Here is a 15,588-nt window from a genome sequence, read left to right as displayed (position 1 = left end):
AGTATGATGGTGGGTTATTTCAATAGGGATTTTTTTTTTTTCAACAGTGCAGAGCATCACTTGATGGTTTGACTTTGTTTCTCAGCTCCCTGAGTTACTGGGTGAATCAGAGCATGTCTTCGTCCTCACCGGGCCTGAGGCTTTTTCAAGGGACAAAGCATTTGGAATATGTGCCTGTGTGTACGTCTTTAAGATGCTCCCAGCAACAGGGTGAGAAAAAAACAGCAGGGGTTCCTGCCCTCATGAAGTTCACAGTCTAGTTGGAGACAGACCTCCAGCCATAATATCTTACAGAAGGGTCCCCCAACCTCCAGGATTTAATGCCTGATGATCTGAGGTGGAGCTGATGTAATAGTGCTAGAAATGAGTGAGTGCGTGAGTGTTAATCACTTAGTCATGTCCAACCCTTTGTGACCCTATGGTGTGTAGTGTGCGAGGCTCCTCTGTCCATGGGATTCTCCAGGCAAGAATACTGAAGTGGGTAGCCATTCCCTTCTCCAGGGGATCTTCCTGACCCAGGGATTGAACCCGAGTCTCCTGCCTTGCAGGCTGATTCTTTACCATTTGAGCCACCAGGGAAGCCCAACAGAAATAAAGTGCACCATAAATGGGATGCTCTTGAATCATCCCAAGCGTACTCCCTCCCTCCCTGGTCCCTGGAAAAATTGTCTTCCGCGAAACCAGTCCTTGGTGAGGACTGCAGTCTTACAGGAAAACCCAAATGAAGTTTTTGGCCAACCCAATATACGTAATGTAAAAATACACATAATGTCAAAATCAAAGTGTGCATCATGTCAGACTTTGACAAGGATTTTAAAGGACAAGTCAGGGTCCTCTAAGACCCTGTGGATGCAGTGAGCAAGATAAGAAAGCCCCTGTTCTTAAGTGCCTGAGGCTGTTGGCTGGGAACTTCACTTGCTCCAGAGGCTAATATATTTTTTTTTTTACACACGCACGTTTCTCTTTGGAAATACCACCTCATAAACCACCATGTCAAGGCTACTGATTAGCACCAAATGCCATAAATATTTGATTGTCCCTAACTTTTAAGGAGTTGAGAAAAAACAGCCTCTCTGTTGCCTTCTGTGGCTCCACATGGAAAGTCAGGATGGAACGTTTCGTAGGTGGGACACTTCACTGTCGCAGATCCGCTGCCCGCTCCCCTGCTTTGTGTTTCTGGGGCTGGGGCCTTCAGCCGCAGCAAGGTGGCTCCTAGCCTGTGTCTCCTCTGTGCCTCCCTGCGGAGGCTGGGAGAGCAAAATGAAACAGATTGCTTTCACTCCAATCTGTGACATGGATTCCTGTTATCGTGCTTGTTTGTTGGTTTTTTTTGTGAATTACGGTCCCAGAGCAATTTCAGAACTCTTTGTTCCAGAGATTTTTTTTTTTTTTTGGTAAGCTCATGTAGTTAGGAAACCAAGGTTTGTATACTGACCTTACAAACTACAAGATCAGTTTGTAAGCTGACCTGGAGATCAGCTTTGAACCCATCCCCAAGTGTTTAAGGATGTGGGGCTTAGGAGTCTGACGGATTTGGGTAACTAGCTTTTACTAGTTGCGTGAGTAGCAGGAAGTACTGGATTGACCAAAAGGTTCGTTTGGGTTCTTCCGTAAGATGCTATGAAAAACCTGAATGAACCTTATGGCCCCAATAACTCCACCTTGCTTAAAAAGAGAGTGATGGTAGGTACCACACTGGGTTCTTATGAAGTATGATAATATAGGCAAAGCTGCTTTGTTGAATTTTGTATCTGGTGCTTATAACAGTGACTAGTACATAGTTAGTATTCAGGAAAAGTTTTCTTATCATCACCATCATCTTCATCACCACCATCATCTCCATTTTTATCATCACCACCACCACCATCATCTTCTTCATCACGGACATCATCAGCTTCATCACCACCATCATTGCCGTGTTTGTCACCACCACCATCATCATCTCCATCCTCTTTATCATCAATATCATCTCCATCTTCATCTCAGCAAGGATTCAGTGACAGGAACTCTTCAATAACACCAAATCAGGTTCAAGTTCTGGGTTCCACCATTTACCAAATTTACAAACTCCCATAGTGGGAAATATTTTTTCACCTGTTTGGAGCCTCTGTGTTCTTACCTTTAAAAAGACAATAATATCTTTCTCTTGGGGGTGGTTATGGGGATTAAAGTGCCTGGCACACAGTAGAATGAATCCAACACACCTGCCCGTGTGTTTTTCAGAGACGAAAGAACTTTGCTGGACTAGAAAGGGGACTGATTCCATCCCTACGGTGGGCACATATGCTCGAGGACTTCCTAGATTATGAAACATATTCCCATAGATTTGATCCCTAGACCATCACAAGAGCCTTATCACGAAGGAGAATATTTGTTTTTTGTTTTTTTTTTAGGAAGCAGAATATTTTTTATTTGTATTAATAAACGAGGAAATGAGATACACAGTAGTTCCAGCATTGAGTTTCTGGTTTTTCAGCATGTGCCTCCAACCCCATAGTCACAACACCAATAAAAAGTTAGATGGTAACCAACAGGGAAATTACCCAGCATAGAGTTTTTTATTTTACTTATTTTATTGCGAGCCATGAAAGATTTTACATCACAACCCAATTCACCCGCGTAAAAGTTTCATGAAACATTTCCCTTACTCTATTCTATTCTTTCCCAGTGTGGTATAGTTTATTTCATTTAGAGAATGTTGATGCAATAACCCCCTACCAGAGTTTTACATCCCAAGGGATCACACCTGTAATGTGAAAACAATACATTTCACCCCAAAATTGTGTATAAGAATAGTCTGAGGCAGCTTTACACAGTGCCCAAGGCTGGGTCCCACCCACCCTCAGAGATTTTAAGCCGGTGGGTCTGGGGTGGAGTTCTAGCATCTGGCTCTGTAGGACCACCCCTAAGTGACCCAATGGCCCGTGGGCTAAAGAGTAATGTCCTATTACATCACTCTGCCTGTCTCCACCTGAAATACTCTCGCCTATTGGCTGTTTTGACTTTTTTGTGTTTTGGGTTTTTGCATTTTCTCTGTCACTTCCCAGAACACCAGGGAATCTTTCTGTCTTGGTCTCACACTTTTTTCTCTCTAGGAGAAAGCAAACCCCTATACTTCGCTCGAAGAACAGAAGTTTAGCTCTTCTGTTATTAGTTGGACAAGGAGCTTGTGGCTCTTAAGAATGACTGCTGAGCCGACCTGTTGAGCGAGTCCTCTGAGGAGGGCTCTGGTCCTCTGGTGATGCGGTTTTGAGAGGGGAGCTGACGCATCCCTTCAAGGAACCTGAGTGAAAGTGAAAGGTGTTCAGTCATGTCCGACTCTTTGCCACCCCATGGACTGTATAGTCCATGGAATTCTCCAGACCAGAACACTGGAGTGCGTAGCCTTTCCCTTCTCCAGGGGAATCTTCCCAACCCAGGGATTGAACATTGGTCTCCTGCATTGCAGATGGATTCGTTACCAGCTGAGCCACCAGGGAAGCCCAAGAATACTGGAGTGGGTAGCCTATCCCTTCTCCAGCAGATCTTCCCTACCCAGGAATCGAACCTGGGTTTCCAACATTGCAGATGGATTCTTTACCAACTGAGCTACAGGGAATCCCAAGGAACCTGAGAGGGTTGCTTATTTTCATCCTGCATTAATTAATTAATTAATAATCACTTCCCCAGGGTGTGATTGGAAATAGGACTGTAAGAATGGCACAGATAACTGTTTATCCAGATTTTCTTTCCAACCCTGGGAAGCTGGGAATTAAAAAAAAAAAAAAAAAATCACCTAGGGGCTCCCTGGACTAGCACCACCAACAGATCAGCAGGAAAGTGGAATTCTTCCGGGCAGCCTTCTCCGCCCTCACCTCCTCCTCTGTTATACAATTTAATTACAAGTTTAATCACTTCAGAAACCTCATCCATTCCCTCCAGTGTAGCGAGATCTCTCCTTTCCTAGCAGGCGTCTCAGTGATAAGCGGCTGTCCATGCAAAGAGTGGATGGGTCTCTTGAAACCTCTCCTTGGGCGAGCCAGAAAGACATGACTAAATAAAAACTGAGATTGTGTTGACATTTCACTGCGGTGGTTGTAGTTTTAATAATAAAGGAAGAACAAAGTATTTGCAGCTTTAAATAAAGAGGCAGCATTTGGCATTGAAATCACAGGGGATTTTGTACAAGGTTTTATTTTTGCTCATTGGGAAACAAGAAAAAAAAATGAACTTAGAAGAGACAGAAGTTCAAGACGAGAAAAACAAGAGGCTCTGATTTTCTTCATGCCCTTGATCATCACTGGGGTTCTGTGGTCAAGGGTGGGTTCCTTTTCTTCAGAGCCTACTGGAGGTCCTTCCGGTTGGGTCCTCGGGGACAAAGATGGTTTTGGATTTCGCTCACCACGTTATTGAATGTGATGAATGAAGCTGTTTATCTAGTGCATCCTCTGAGGCAGGGCACCGCGCGTGTTTGTTTTCCCATGATTTGATTTTTATCATGATCTTCTCACAATTACCCTGTGAAGTCACTCATCATGTTCCCCATTAAACAGAAGCAAAAAAAAAACAAAAACAAAAACTGGAGCCCAGGGCATTGCAACAACTTGCCTGAGATCACGCAGAGAGTCTGCCAAGGAGCCAGGCCTGAGCATCTTCCACACTTTTGCCCCTGACAGTATTTTAAGATCAATTTACAATTAACCACTCAGCTTCCTTATACATTTATCTGCAGTGTTCTCAGGGTGTGTTTTTAAAAAACGTATCCATCACCATCTCTCTTATCTCTTTGAGCTCTATCTTCATCCCTCTTCCCTCTCCTCCCCTGCTCCTTTTGGCATTCCCCCCACCCCCCCACCCCGCCCGCCCGTCCCCTTTTGAAAATATAAAACAAAAATAGGAGAGTCGCGGAGCTTCCCCGTGGAATTCCTAAGTTTGCTTGCATACCATATATTTAGTTTAGTAATGAAAAATTCCAGCTCCGGGCGGTGCAGAGGATAGCATTTCTAATGTTTTTTAAACAGCTATTAATGTAGTCGAGCGCTGTGTGGGTTTTCTTTCCTTTTTTTTTCCCCCTTCCTCGTCTATATAATCATCTGCTCAGTGTACACTCGGAAACGGAGAGCAGGGGCCAGAGGAGGGGCGGGCTGTGATTGATGGATCAGCTCCAGGAAGGAGTCCCCTCTGGGGCTGGTTTGGGGAGCAGTCAGATGCTGAGGAGGAGGTCAGCCGGGCGGCCCCGGCCCCCGCTCCTCCCGCACCCCCGCCGTCCCCACGTTGCACAGCGCACACACCCTCGCTCCTCGTCGAGGCTCTCTCCTGCCAGATGCTCTGTGGCGTGGCACTGGCACAGCTGCTAAGTTTATGGAGGAGAAAGGAAGCAGGATGGTACAGCAGGTACATTTCCCCCATTTGTCTGTTTCACTAGAAACTGTGCTTTGAATGGAGCGGAAGCCTTTCTTGGTATGAAGTCTCTGTTACTCTCTGTGCGATGTGATTTTGCTCCTTGAATCATGCCGGGAGGGAAAGGAGAGGAATTCAGCCAAGTGTGTCTATGTGTGTGTGTGTGTGTGTGCGTGCGCATGAGCTTTTCTGCTTGATGTGTAAGAACTGAGCTGGTCTTCGAACCCGCAGGTTAATGATGTAATTTTGCATTTCCCTTCTTTGGTTTCAGTGCCCCCAGGGGTATGATGCAGTTTTAGTTCTTTTCGGTCCAGCACTGGAGGCTTTTCTCTGAATATGCGCAATTTCTTGCCAGAGAAGTAGAACAGACCAGGCTGAGAAACTCCAGTCGACCAAACTGTCAGCAAGACGGAGAACTGCAGGCAGCGGAGCAGGGACAGCCTCCTCTCTCCAGTCTGAGTTGGCCGGAGGGGTGGGTCCCAGGGCAGGAGACACCGCTTTTCTGGGCGGTGTGGAGAGGAGTAACCAGTTGGTTTGGGAGGACTGAACCATTCCCGTGCATTTCTTTACTAGAGGGGCTGTGTTTAGGCCAGAAGAGGTTTGAGGGGACGAGAAACGGACTGGGAACAGATAAATTTCAGACGCAAAAGGAGAAGGGACGCTCTAGAAGTTTGATGACTAGAGCTAGGAAAACACACACAGGGACGGGAAAGAAAATTACTTAAAAGTCCACCTTGGCAGGCACTTTTCCCTCTCAGTAAAAGTCAGACAGTTCACAGTGAAAAGAATAAATCCGTTCCGTGCTCTGCCACGTAAGGACTCTTTTCTGCAGTTGAAATGTGCTTTGCATTAGATGGTGAGCCAAAATATTTTGCCAAGTCCGATGGGCTGCCAGTCTTGTTTCATTTATTAGTTTCCCAAAACTACTTTATTAAACCACTCAGGGCTGTGCCTGGGAGAAGGGAATGTCTAACAACAACAACAAAAAAAACCCACCAAAATATTAAAGGAAAAAAAAAAAAAAGCACCTCCCGTTTTCTCTCCGGCTCTGCCTCCTGAGAAAATTAAGGGTGTGGGATGTTTCAGCAACCAAGGAAATTCTCCTTGGATTTGAGGGGCATCTCACTGAATGCCTGCAAGCAGCAAAGTCCATATACTATGCTAATGGTCAGATTATGGTATTTGTCTTAAAATAGCAATAATATCCTGGCTATTTCATGCTTCAGTAAAATATTTAAATTGAAATGGCATTTTTTTTCCTTTGGTGAATCAGACTTGGTTGCATTTTGATAACCCATTTTTCTCTCTGTAACTGGAGTGCAAACTACCTGCCGGGATGTTTCGGGGGGAATGGGGGGAGGGGTGTTTCCCACGTCATCTGGTCATCTGGCTGCTGTTGAGTTGCTGTTCTAATTGAGGTTTGGCCCAGGAGGACGAAGAAGTTTCTTTTCCATTTATGCTAATAGATGCTTTTGATTTCAAATTTCTACCCAGTACTGCAGCAGCCAAGGGTGGACTGGAAAAACACGAGGTCTTGGCTTCTTTTTCTTCCCTTTTGTGTATTCAGCAGTAACCCAGGGAAGTCCAGGCATTGAAAATCAGATGCTAGGTTTGCAAAATCACTTGAATCCCCCCTTGATGATGTGGTTGTTCAGTCGCTAAGTTGCAACCATGTGGACTGCAGCACGCCGGGCTTCCCTGACCTTCACTGTCTCCCAGAGTTTGCTCAAACTCATGTCCATTGAGTTGGTGATGCCACCCAACCATCTCATCTTCTGTCGTCCCCTTCTTGTCCTGCCCTCAATCTTTCCCACCCTCAGGGATAATGTGGAGGTATATGCAAGGCGGAATCACCCTCTGCTGTCAACTCAATACCCCCACAAGCACCCTGACTCAGGAAGCATCAGCATCTTCGTGATCATTCCACTTATTTGGGAAAAGCAGGCATCTGGCATTAGAGGAGCCTCAGACAGTAAAGAATCCGCCTGCAATTTTGGAGACCTGGGTTTGATCCGTGGGTTGGGAAGATCCCCTGGAGGACAACATGGCAACCCACTCCAGTATTCTTGCCTGGAGAATCCCATGGACAGAGGAGCCTGGCGGGCTGCAGTCCATGGGGTCACAAAGAGTCAGACACGACTGAGTGGCTAAGCATAGCAGAGGGATGAAAGGAGCTTCTGAAAATCAGGGATGTTCTGGATAACTGTTGCCTGTCTCCACAACCGACATGAAATTGACTTCAGCTTCCCCTCATTCCCCCCACCCCCAGCCCCAGAGCATGTTCACATGACTTAAGACTTGTCTTGACCTGGAGTGGAAAAGATGCCCTTAATGTGAATATGGACTTCCCAAGTGGCGCTAGTGGTAAAGAACCTACCTGCCAATGCCAGAGATATAAGAGACACAGGTTTGATCCCTGGGTTGGGAAAATCCCCTGGAGGAGGGCACGACAACCCATTCCAGTACTCTTGCTTGGAAAATCTCATGGACAGAGGAGCCTGGTGGGCTGCAGTCCATAGGGTTGCAAAGAATCGGACACGACCAAAGTGACTTAGCATGCAAGCACAAGGTGAATATATTTTTTTCCAGAAAATTCATTTCAACCATGCTAAGAATCCAGGAGCATCACTAGGGAGGAAAGAAAGACATCTCCGAAGCCCTTTGAAGGTGAAAAATAATTCCATAGGAAGAACGATGATCTTAATTAAATATTAGATGTAATTAGCCCAAAGTGCAAATGTTGAGAATATTAATTAGGGTCTCTTTGGAATGGTTGTCAGTGTTAATAAGTAACCGCAGGGGGTCCCACCAACATCTGTCTTAGAACTCCAGGAATGGGAGTGCATCTCAGGTTCCAAGGACTTGAGTGCTACCTGTAGGCTTTTTGGCTACCATGGACACTATCTGTTAGAGCTGAGCACCCTGGCTTTATTTTTCTGGGCTCCAAAATCACTGCAGATGGTGACTGCAGCCATGAGATTAAAAGATGCTTACTCCTTGGAAGGAAACTATGACCAACCTAGATAGCACATTAAAAAGCAGAGACATTACTTTGCCTACAAAGGTCTGTCTAGTCAAGGCTATGGTTTTTCCAGTGGTCATGTATGGATGTGAGAGTTGGACTGTGAAGAAAGCTGATTGCCGAAGAATTGATGCTTTTGAACTGTGGTGTTGGAGAAGACTCTTGAAATTCCCTTGAACTGCAAGGAGATCCAACCAGTCCATTCTAAAGGAGATCAGTCCTGGGTGTTCATTGGAAGGACTGATGTTGAAGCTGAAACTCTAATACTTTGGCCACCTGATGCAAAGAGCTGACTCATTTGAAAAGACCCTGATGCTGGGAAAGATTTAGGGCAGGCGAAAGGGGACGACAGAGGATGAGATGGCTGGATGGCATCACCGACTTGATGGACATGGGTTTGAGTGGACTCCGGGAGTTGGTGATGGACAAGGAGGCCTGGCGTGCTGCAATTCATGGGGTTGCAAAGAGTCGGACACAACTGAGCGACTGAACTGAGCTGAACCCTGGTTTTGCCAGATTGGTGCAGGTTTGGGTGGAAGTTGGGGGTTTGTCCTGGCTCCAGTGTTGCCTCTACTTAGTCCTTGCCCTTGGCCCTTGAAACCTCAGAGCCTTCAGAAGCCAGGCTTCAGGCTTCAGGTGGTGGAAATTTCCCAAGCTGCTATTCTAACACTCGCTAAAGGATACCCCTCGCCCCTCCCCACTCTGGCAGTCGGAAGCCTGGCCTCTTTGAATCAAATACCCTAGCACCTGGGGGCTCCCCACTTGGCACTAGTGGTAAAGAATCTGCCTGCCAGTGCAGGAGGTGCAAGAGACGAGGGTTCCATCCCCAGGTCAGGAAGATCCCCTGGAGAAGGAAATGGCGACCCACTCCAGTATTCTCGCCTGGAAGAAACCATGGACAGAGGAGCCTGGAGGGCTACAGTCCACGGGGTCAAGAAGAGTTGGACGTGACTGAGCAACTGACTGGCTGGCCCTAGCACCTGACATGCCACCTGATGGAAAATGGGTCTCAGGGCCACTGTATATGTGACAGAGAGTGGCTTATTTATTTAAAATCAGAAACGTGTCTCCCCACCAGGGGATCTTCTTGCCAGATGAGAGATACCTTGGCATGGGATAAACACGGGCTCTGGTTCAGCTCCTGGCTTTCCTCAGAGATACCTGTGGCTGCGACCTCACAATATTATTTACCAGCTCTGGGCCACGGTATCCTTTACAACGAAATAAAGTGGGATTCCAGATGCAAAGCAGAGTCTAGACCTTGGCACTATTAGCCTTCGGAGCTGGATGATCCTTGGTGGCGGGGTGGGGCGGTCCTGTGCATCACAGGGTGTCCAGCAGCATCTCTGGCCTCCTAGACGCTCTTGATGCTGGCGGTGCCATTTAATCCCCAGTTGGGACAAACGAAAGTCTCCAGCCATTGCTTCATGTCTCCTGGGAAGAAATCATCCTTGCTTAAGGACTCTTGCTGTAGAATGCTCAGCAGCATGCCTGGTGCCCACTAGGTTTGAGTGTCACTCGCTTTGTCTTCTGGTCTCTGGTTTGAAGAGGATGTCTTTCGGGTAGAGCAGAGAAATGTGACACCATCACTGGTCTTCTCATAAGCCCACTTTTGCTGGGTTTGACGCACTTGTGTGTAAATGTAGATGTCTGGTGATACAAAGAACATTCTGGAAAAGAGCCTATGGCATCCGTCTCCCACCACGCTTAACACTGTTGATCTTCAAGTCTGGCTGAGCCACCCGTCCCTTGGTTTAGGGAGAAGGCACCCCCTTTTCCCTCCCTGCTTCACCACTGACTGAATTTCCTGCCCAAACTATTTGTGCAGCCACAGCTTCTTAACTGATGTCCCCATGATTCATGATAACTTTGCCACAACGATGAGAAAACCTTTTCTGCAAAGGGCCCGATAGTTCAATGGTTTAGGCTCTGTGAGCTGTGTGGTCTCCTGTCGTAGTGACTCAACTCTGCCGTTGGGGCGCAGTGAGCATGGTTGTGTCCCAAGAAAACTTCATTTACAAAAACAAGTCATGGGCCAGGTTTCTTCCCGAGTTCATTTGCCCATCCCTGTCCTATCCCCACCCCCTCCATCCTGTTGCCAAATGAAGCCTGACAGAGCCCAGAGTTCACTGGCTAAGCATGCAGTCACTTAGCAAACACTGGGGTCTGTTGACTTTGCAGCCAGTGTGCTTTGGAATCCTGGAGATAGAGCAGAGAATGTGACACATTCTTCCACCCTCCGGACGTTCATGGGCAAATCAGCAGGCAATGGCAGTACCTTGAGTTAAATGGGAAGTGAGCAAAGCTGCGGTGGAGCTTAGAGGACAGGCAAGGAGACTGGCTGGAGGATCTGGAACCTCAAAGAGAAGCCGAGGGCTCCCCTGGTGGCTCAGTGGTAAAGAATCCGCCTGCCAATGCAGGAGACATGGGTTCAATCCCTGGTCCGGGAAGATCCCATGTGCCAAGGGGCAACAGAGTCTGTTCACCACAACTACTGAGCCTGTGCTCTAGAGCCCGGGAGCCACAAATACTGAAGCCCATGTGCCTAGAGCCCGCGCTCCCAAAGAGGAGCCACCACAGTGAGATACCCACACACCACAAGTTGAGAGAAGCCCCTGCTCACTGAACTAGAGAAAAGCCTGTGCAGCAATGAAGACCCAGCAGAGCCAAAAGTAAATAAATAAATATTTTAAAAGAGAGAGAGAAGCTGAGACTAGCCAGGCAAGGGAGTAGGGGAAAAGTTCCCAAGCACAGGAGGCAGCGAACAGGAAGACATGATGTTGTTGAGAGGATAAAGAGACCATACGCTTCCTGAGGTCAAGCCCTTCCCTGGGCAGTGCAGAGAGGGGTCAGATCCTAGCATGGAGCGGCTGCTGTTTTGCAGAAGCATGTGGGACTGGTTCTCTCTTCCTGAGATGGCTCTGCCATGCGGAAAGGCTAGGTGGGCGTATACGTTCCTGTGAAAGCATTTCTACTGAAGGTGGAGCAAGGAAAGCTGTGTCTATTTTGACCATCTCTCTCTACCCCTGATCCTGTGAGCATTTCAGGCTCCCTTGTTGTTTTTTACAAGACGCTCTTTCAGAGACAAGCGAGGGGAGGGGCAGGAGAGGCTGAAATAGTTGGGCAGAAGTGAAATCTGTCCCAGTGTATTTCCCTTTGGAGGACACTCAAGGTCCCAAAGCTTCTAGGACTTCTCATGAGCCAGAAAGAAGTCGGACCGCGTGAATTTCTGTGCGCAAGTCTGTGTTCCTTGAGCAGCCCTGTAGAAGAATGCTAGTTGGCTAATACACAGCAGAGGATTTTTTTTTTTTTTTTATTAGTCAAGACCTTTTTGGTTGCATGTAATGGAAAATCGGACTTATACAGACGTTTACTGAGCCATGGAATTTAAACAGCAGCATTACTGACTGCAGGGAGAGCTGGATCCAAGACTTCAGATGATGTCAGGGGACTCAGTGGGTCTGCGTCTCCATTTCTGGGCTCCATTTTCCTCCAGGTTGGCTTCTGCTTTAGGGAGGCCCCTCTTCATGAGGCATTTCTTGGTAGCTCCAAGATGGTATTATGTTTTCCAGTTACCAGTCATCGAGATGAAGGAACTTCCTCCCCAAATGCCAGTCAGGTCCCAGGATTAAGCCTCATAGGAGTGCCAAGGGTTCAGCTCACTAACTGGCTTAGAGAGATGGGCATGAGTGCCCATCACTGTGGCCTTGAGAGGCGAGCCCTCTGGTCAGCCAGGCTGGGTCACATGACCCAGGGGTGGGCTCGGCCACATCTGCAGGTCGTGGGCTGGGAGTCGATGTGTCCCCTGAGAGGGAACTGGGCTTATCCTTGAAGAGGCTGAAGAGTGAGCGACAGTGACAGTGATTGTGGTTTCCCAAGGACATACAGTTAACTTTGCATCCCAAGCGATCCAACCCCAGCACAGTCAGACCCTTACAGCCCCCAAGTGCCATGAAAACATGTTGCCAAGAAAGCCACAGCTGTGCACTTTTGCTTCCGATGGCACAGACATTTGGAGAAATTAGTCCAGGGGAGGAAAGGGCCTGCTGGGGGTGTTTTCACTTGTAAAATGTTTTAAACTTATCCTAAGCACTGTTCTCTTCCAAGTGTCATCTTTAACATTCTAATTAAGGTTCCTTCTAAACAAATGCACCAGCTCTTGGCACCGCTCTGAGAATAAACTTTTTTTCTACCCTCTCTGTCATAATGGGTTTTGCTGCACTCAAGTTACTTGGGCTGAAGATGCTCTCATATGTCAGTGGCAGGGACTCTGGAGATGGGAGAGATTCTGACACTGTTGCCCTGGTGTCATTACAGGAGGGCTGAAGTCACATCTAATTGACCACAGACAATGGGAGAGGGAACTGTTTGGTGGGCTTAATTGCTAAGCTTTCCCTCTCTCTCTCTGACTGTACAATCCCATTTCTTAAGACCATGGAAAATTTAGACCTCTGGGTTACAGTCCCTGATGCTGTGTGTGTGTGTGTGTGTGTGTGTGTGTGTGTAGGGTAGTAAAGTTGTGGGGGTGGGGGTGAAGAGCGAGGTTTCCTGAAAGGGAAGCATTTGAACTCTTCTTTTTTTATTTTTTTGACTTGACTGTAATTATCACATTGCATGTTTTGCCTAGATCTGAAGGGCGAATTGTTATATAATGTTCTGCTTATAAAAAAAAAAATATTAGGGAATGGGGGGGAGGCATTGATTAACGAGGCCAAGAGTCAAATCCATGTTTTGCAGACACACTTAAAATGAGACTATCGTAGAGGGCCATCGTTGTCCAAATTAGGTCTTGAATTTTTATCAGCTGCTTCATGTTGGCTCTGAGAACATCATATACACACACACACACACACACACTGACCCTTGCAAGGACCACCACCCCCATCCCATTATGTGAGCCAAAGCACATAAAATGTTGATTAAATTCTAATGCTTACACCAATTGTCTCTCCTCTCAAGAACACACACGTTCAATTTAATCTCTCTTGGCATTTTTAGTATCAAATCAAGGCTCCGCTGTCACTGGCGACAGCTACAGGCTCACACGTTCCAAAATGGGAATGAAATCAGAAAGACCTGCCAGAGAAATCCGGTGCAGAAGAACACAGACTCTCACAGCGTGTGGCCCTTGGGCTGGAGGACATGCGGAAGAGTCTCCACCTTTCAGAGCCTCGGTTTCTGCATCTGTACAGTGGGGCTGTCTCAGTGATGGCTGTTCGTCATTGTTTCATTGCTAAGTCCTGTCTGACTCTTTGCCGCGGCCTGAACTGTAACCGGTCAGGCTTCTCTGTCTGTGGAATTTCCCAGGCAAGAATACTGGAGTGGGTTGTCATTTCCTTCTCCAGGGGATCTTCCCCACCCAGGGGTGAAACCCATGTCTGCTGCATTGGCAGGCGGGTTCTTTACCACTGAGCCACCAGGGAGGCCCTGGTGATGGTTACTTCATCCTTATACGGTCTGATGAAGAAGACCTGGGATGTACCTATCTCAGGCTCTGGGCACCGCCCTGGCACCCACACGACATCCGGGGATCTGTTGTTCCTGGGCCTGGGGAGAAGGTTCTGCCTGCTGCCCGCTCATGGTGTCTCTCCCTCTCTCTGATTTTCCAGGGTAATCAGGAAGCAGCAGCTGCCCCTGACACAATGGCTCAGCCTTACGCTTCGGCCCAGTTTGCCCCCCCTCAGAACGGCATCCCAGCGGAATACACGGCCCCTCACCCCCACCCCGCACCGGAGTACACGGGCCAGACCCCCGTCCCGGAGCACACGTTAAACCTGTACCCTCCCGCGCAGTCGCACTCGGAGCCGAGCGCCGCGGACACGAGCGCGCACACCGTCTCGGGCACGGCCACAGTAAGTGTGCGCTGGTTTCGGGGGGCGGAGCGGGACCCCAGGGCTCCTGGAATGCCTGTGGGGCGCACTTCTGTGCGACTAGGGGGGCTCCATCCTGCAAAGTGGTCCCTAAGCTCATCCTTGGCATCCCAGCCCGGCCAGGTTCAGCTCACTCACCTGCGCGCATCCTCTCGTGACGCTGGTTTCAATCAATACATTTTCCCGTTAACCGCATGGCTTGTTAAAGGGAAACGTTCATCTTTTCAACTTCTGCAGTTTCGCTTTTTCTGGAATTATGCCATCTGTGTGCAATCATACACTATGTAATCTTTTTTTTTTTTTTAATGATTTTTGGAGATACCATTTACATACGGTAAAATCCACCTATTCCAGGTATACAATTCAGGGATCATTATGATATTTACAGAACTGTACAACCACTGCCACAGTCTGTCTTATGAATATTTTCATCACACCCCAATCCATCTGTCCATTGCAGCCTCCCCCTGCCGGGCTTCCGCCCCAGCCCTCCTTATTAGCCAAATTCATTCGAGTTGCACCCACACTGTGGCTTGTGTCCCTAGCGTCTTCTTTACTGCATAGCCCCCGAGGACGGGTGACCTGGGCTGCCAAAGGACAGCAAGAGAATTTTGTAGAACTGTTTTGCATTTTGATGGTGGTGGTAACACACCTCTGTGCACCCAAAAGTCAGCTTTCTTGCCATGAATGGATGGAATGTATTAAAAGCAAGCAAACAAACAGAAAAGAAATGGTCTATCACCACTGCCAATGGAAACTAACAATGCTGGCTATTCATAAAAGCTAATCACTCTAATCAAAAATGATTAAAAATACACCATGTTTATTTGCATACCACCGGAAGTAACCATGCAATGTGCATCTCAGGAGAGGTATATGTAAATATTTAGGAAACCTTGTTCTGTGGAATTCTTGAGAAGCCTGGACACACGCAGCTTCTTTCCAGAACACTTTATAGGTGCAAGGCACTTAGGTCTCTTTCTCCTGACCTCTGAAAAACTAGTATTTATGAAGAAGTGTTTTGGTTTGAAACGTCATCTGTTTTCTTGTAACCAAGTTTAGTTCAGGCTCAGGCTTCCCCGTTCATCACCAACTCCCAGAGCTTGCTCAAACTCATGTCCATCAAGTTGGTGATGCCATCTAACCATCTCATCCTCTGTCATCCCCTTCTTGTAACCAAGGCAACCATCTAACTTTGCTAATTGGTAGCTCATTGATTTGGAAGTTCAGTTTGGAGATTTTTCAAAAGAATGTAAATTGAAAAGTTACCAATTGCTTTCCCTTTTTTATTGTGCCAAAATAACATATAAAAATTTT

At 47.3% G+C, this 15,588-nt stretch overlaps 1 protein-coding gene across 9 annotated transcripts in view; it reads left to right on the top strand.

The window, feature by feature from the left end:
- The window catches only part of RBFOX1 (RNA binding fox-1 homolog 1), a 411,330-nt gene that overhangs the window by 188,532 nt on the left and 207,210 nt on the right, over positions 1-15,588 (top strand). For all 9 annotated transcript variants that reach the window (XM_055409444.2, XM_055409440.2, XM_055409443.2 and 6 more), the window contains exon 2: positions 14,011-14,253. In XM_055409444.2, the coding sequence (XP_055265419.1) occupies positions 14,011-14,253 (243 nt within the window). The remainder of the gene's footprint in view (positions 1-14,010; positions 14,254-15,588) is intronic.

The sequence above is a fragment of the Moschus berezovskii genome, chromosome 27 (genome assembly GCF_049115385.1).
Source record: "Moschus berezovskii isolate FMDL1 chromosome 27, NW_MosBer_1.0, whole genome shotgun sequence".
Classification (NCBI taxonomy): domain Eukaryota; kingdom Metazoa; phylum Chordata; class Mammalia; order Artiodactyla; family Moschidae; genus Moschus; species Moschus berezovskii.
The sequence above is the reverse complement of the archived record's forward strand: the minus strand, read 5'-3'. Positions and strand labels throughout refer to the sequence as shown.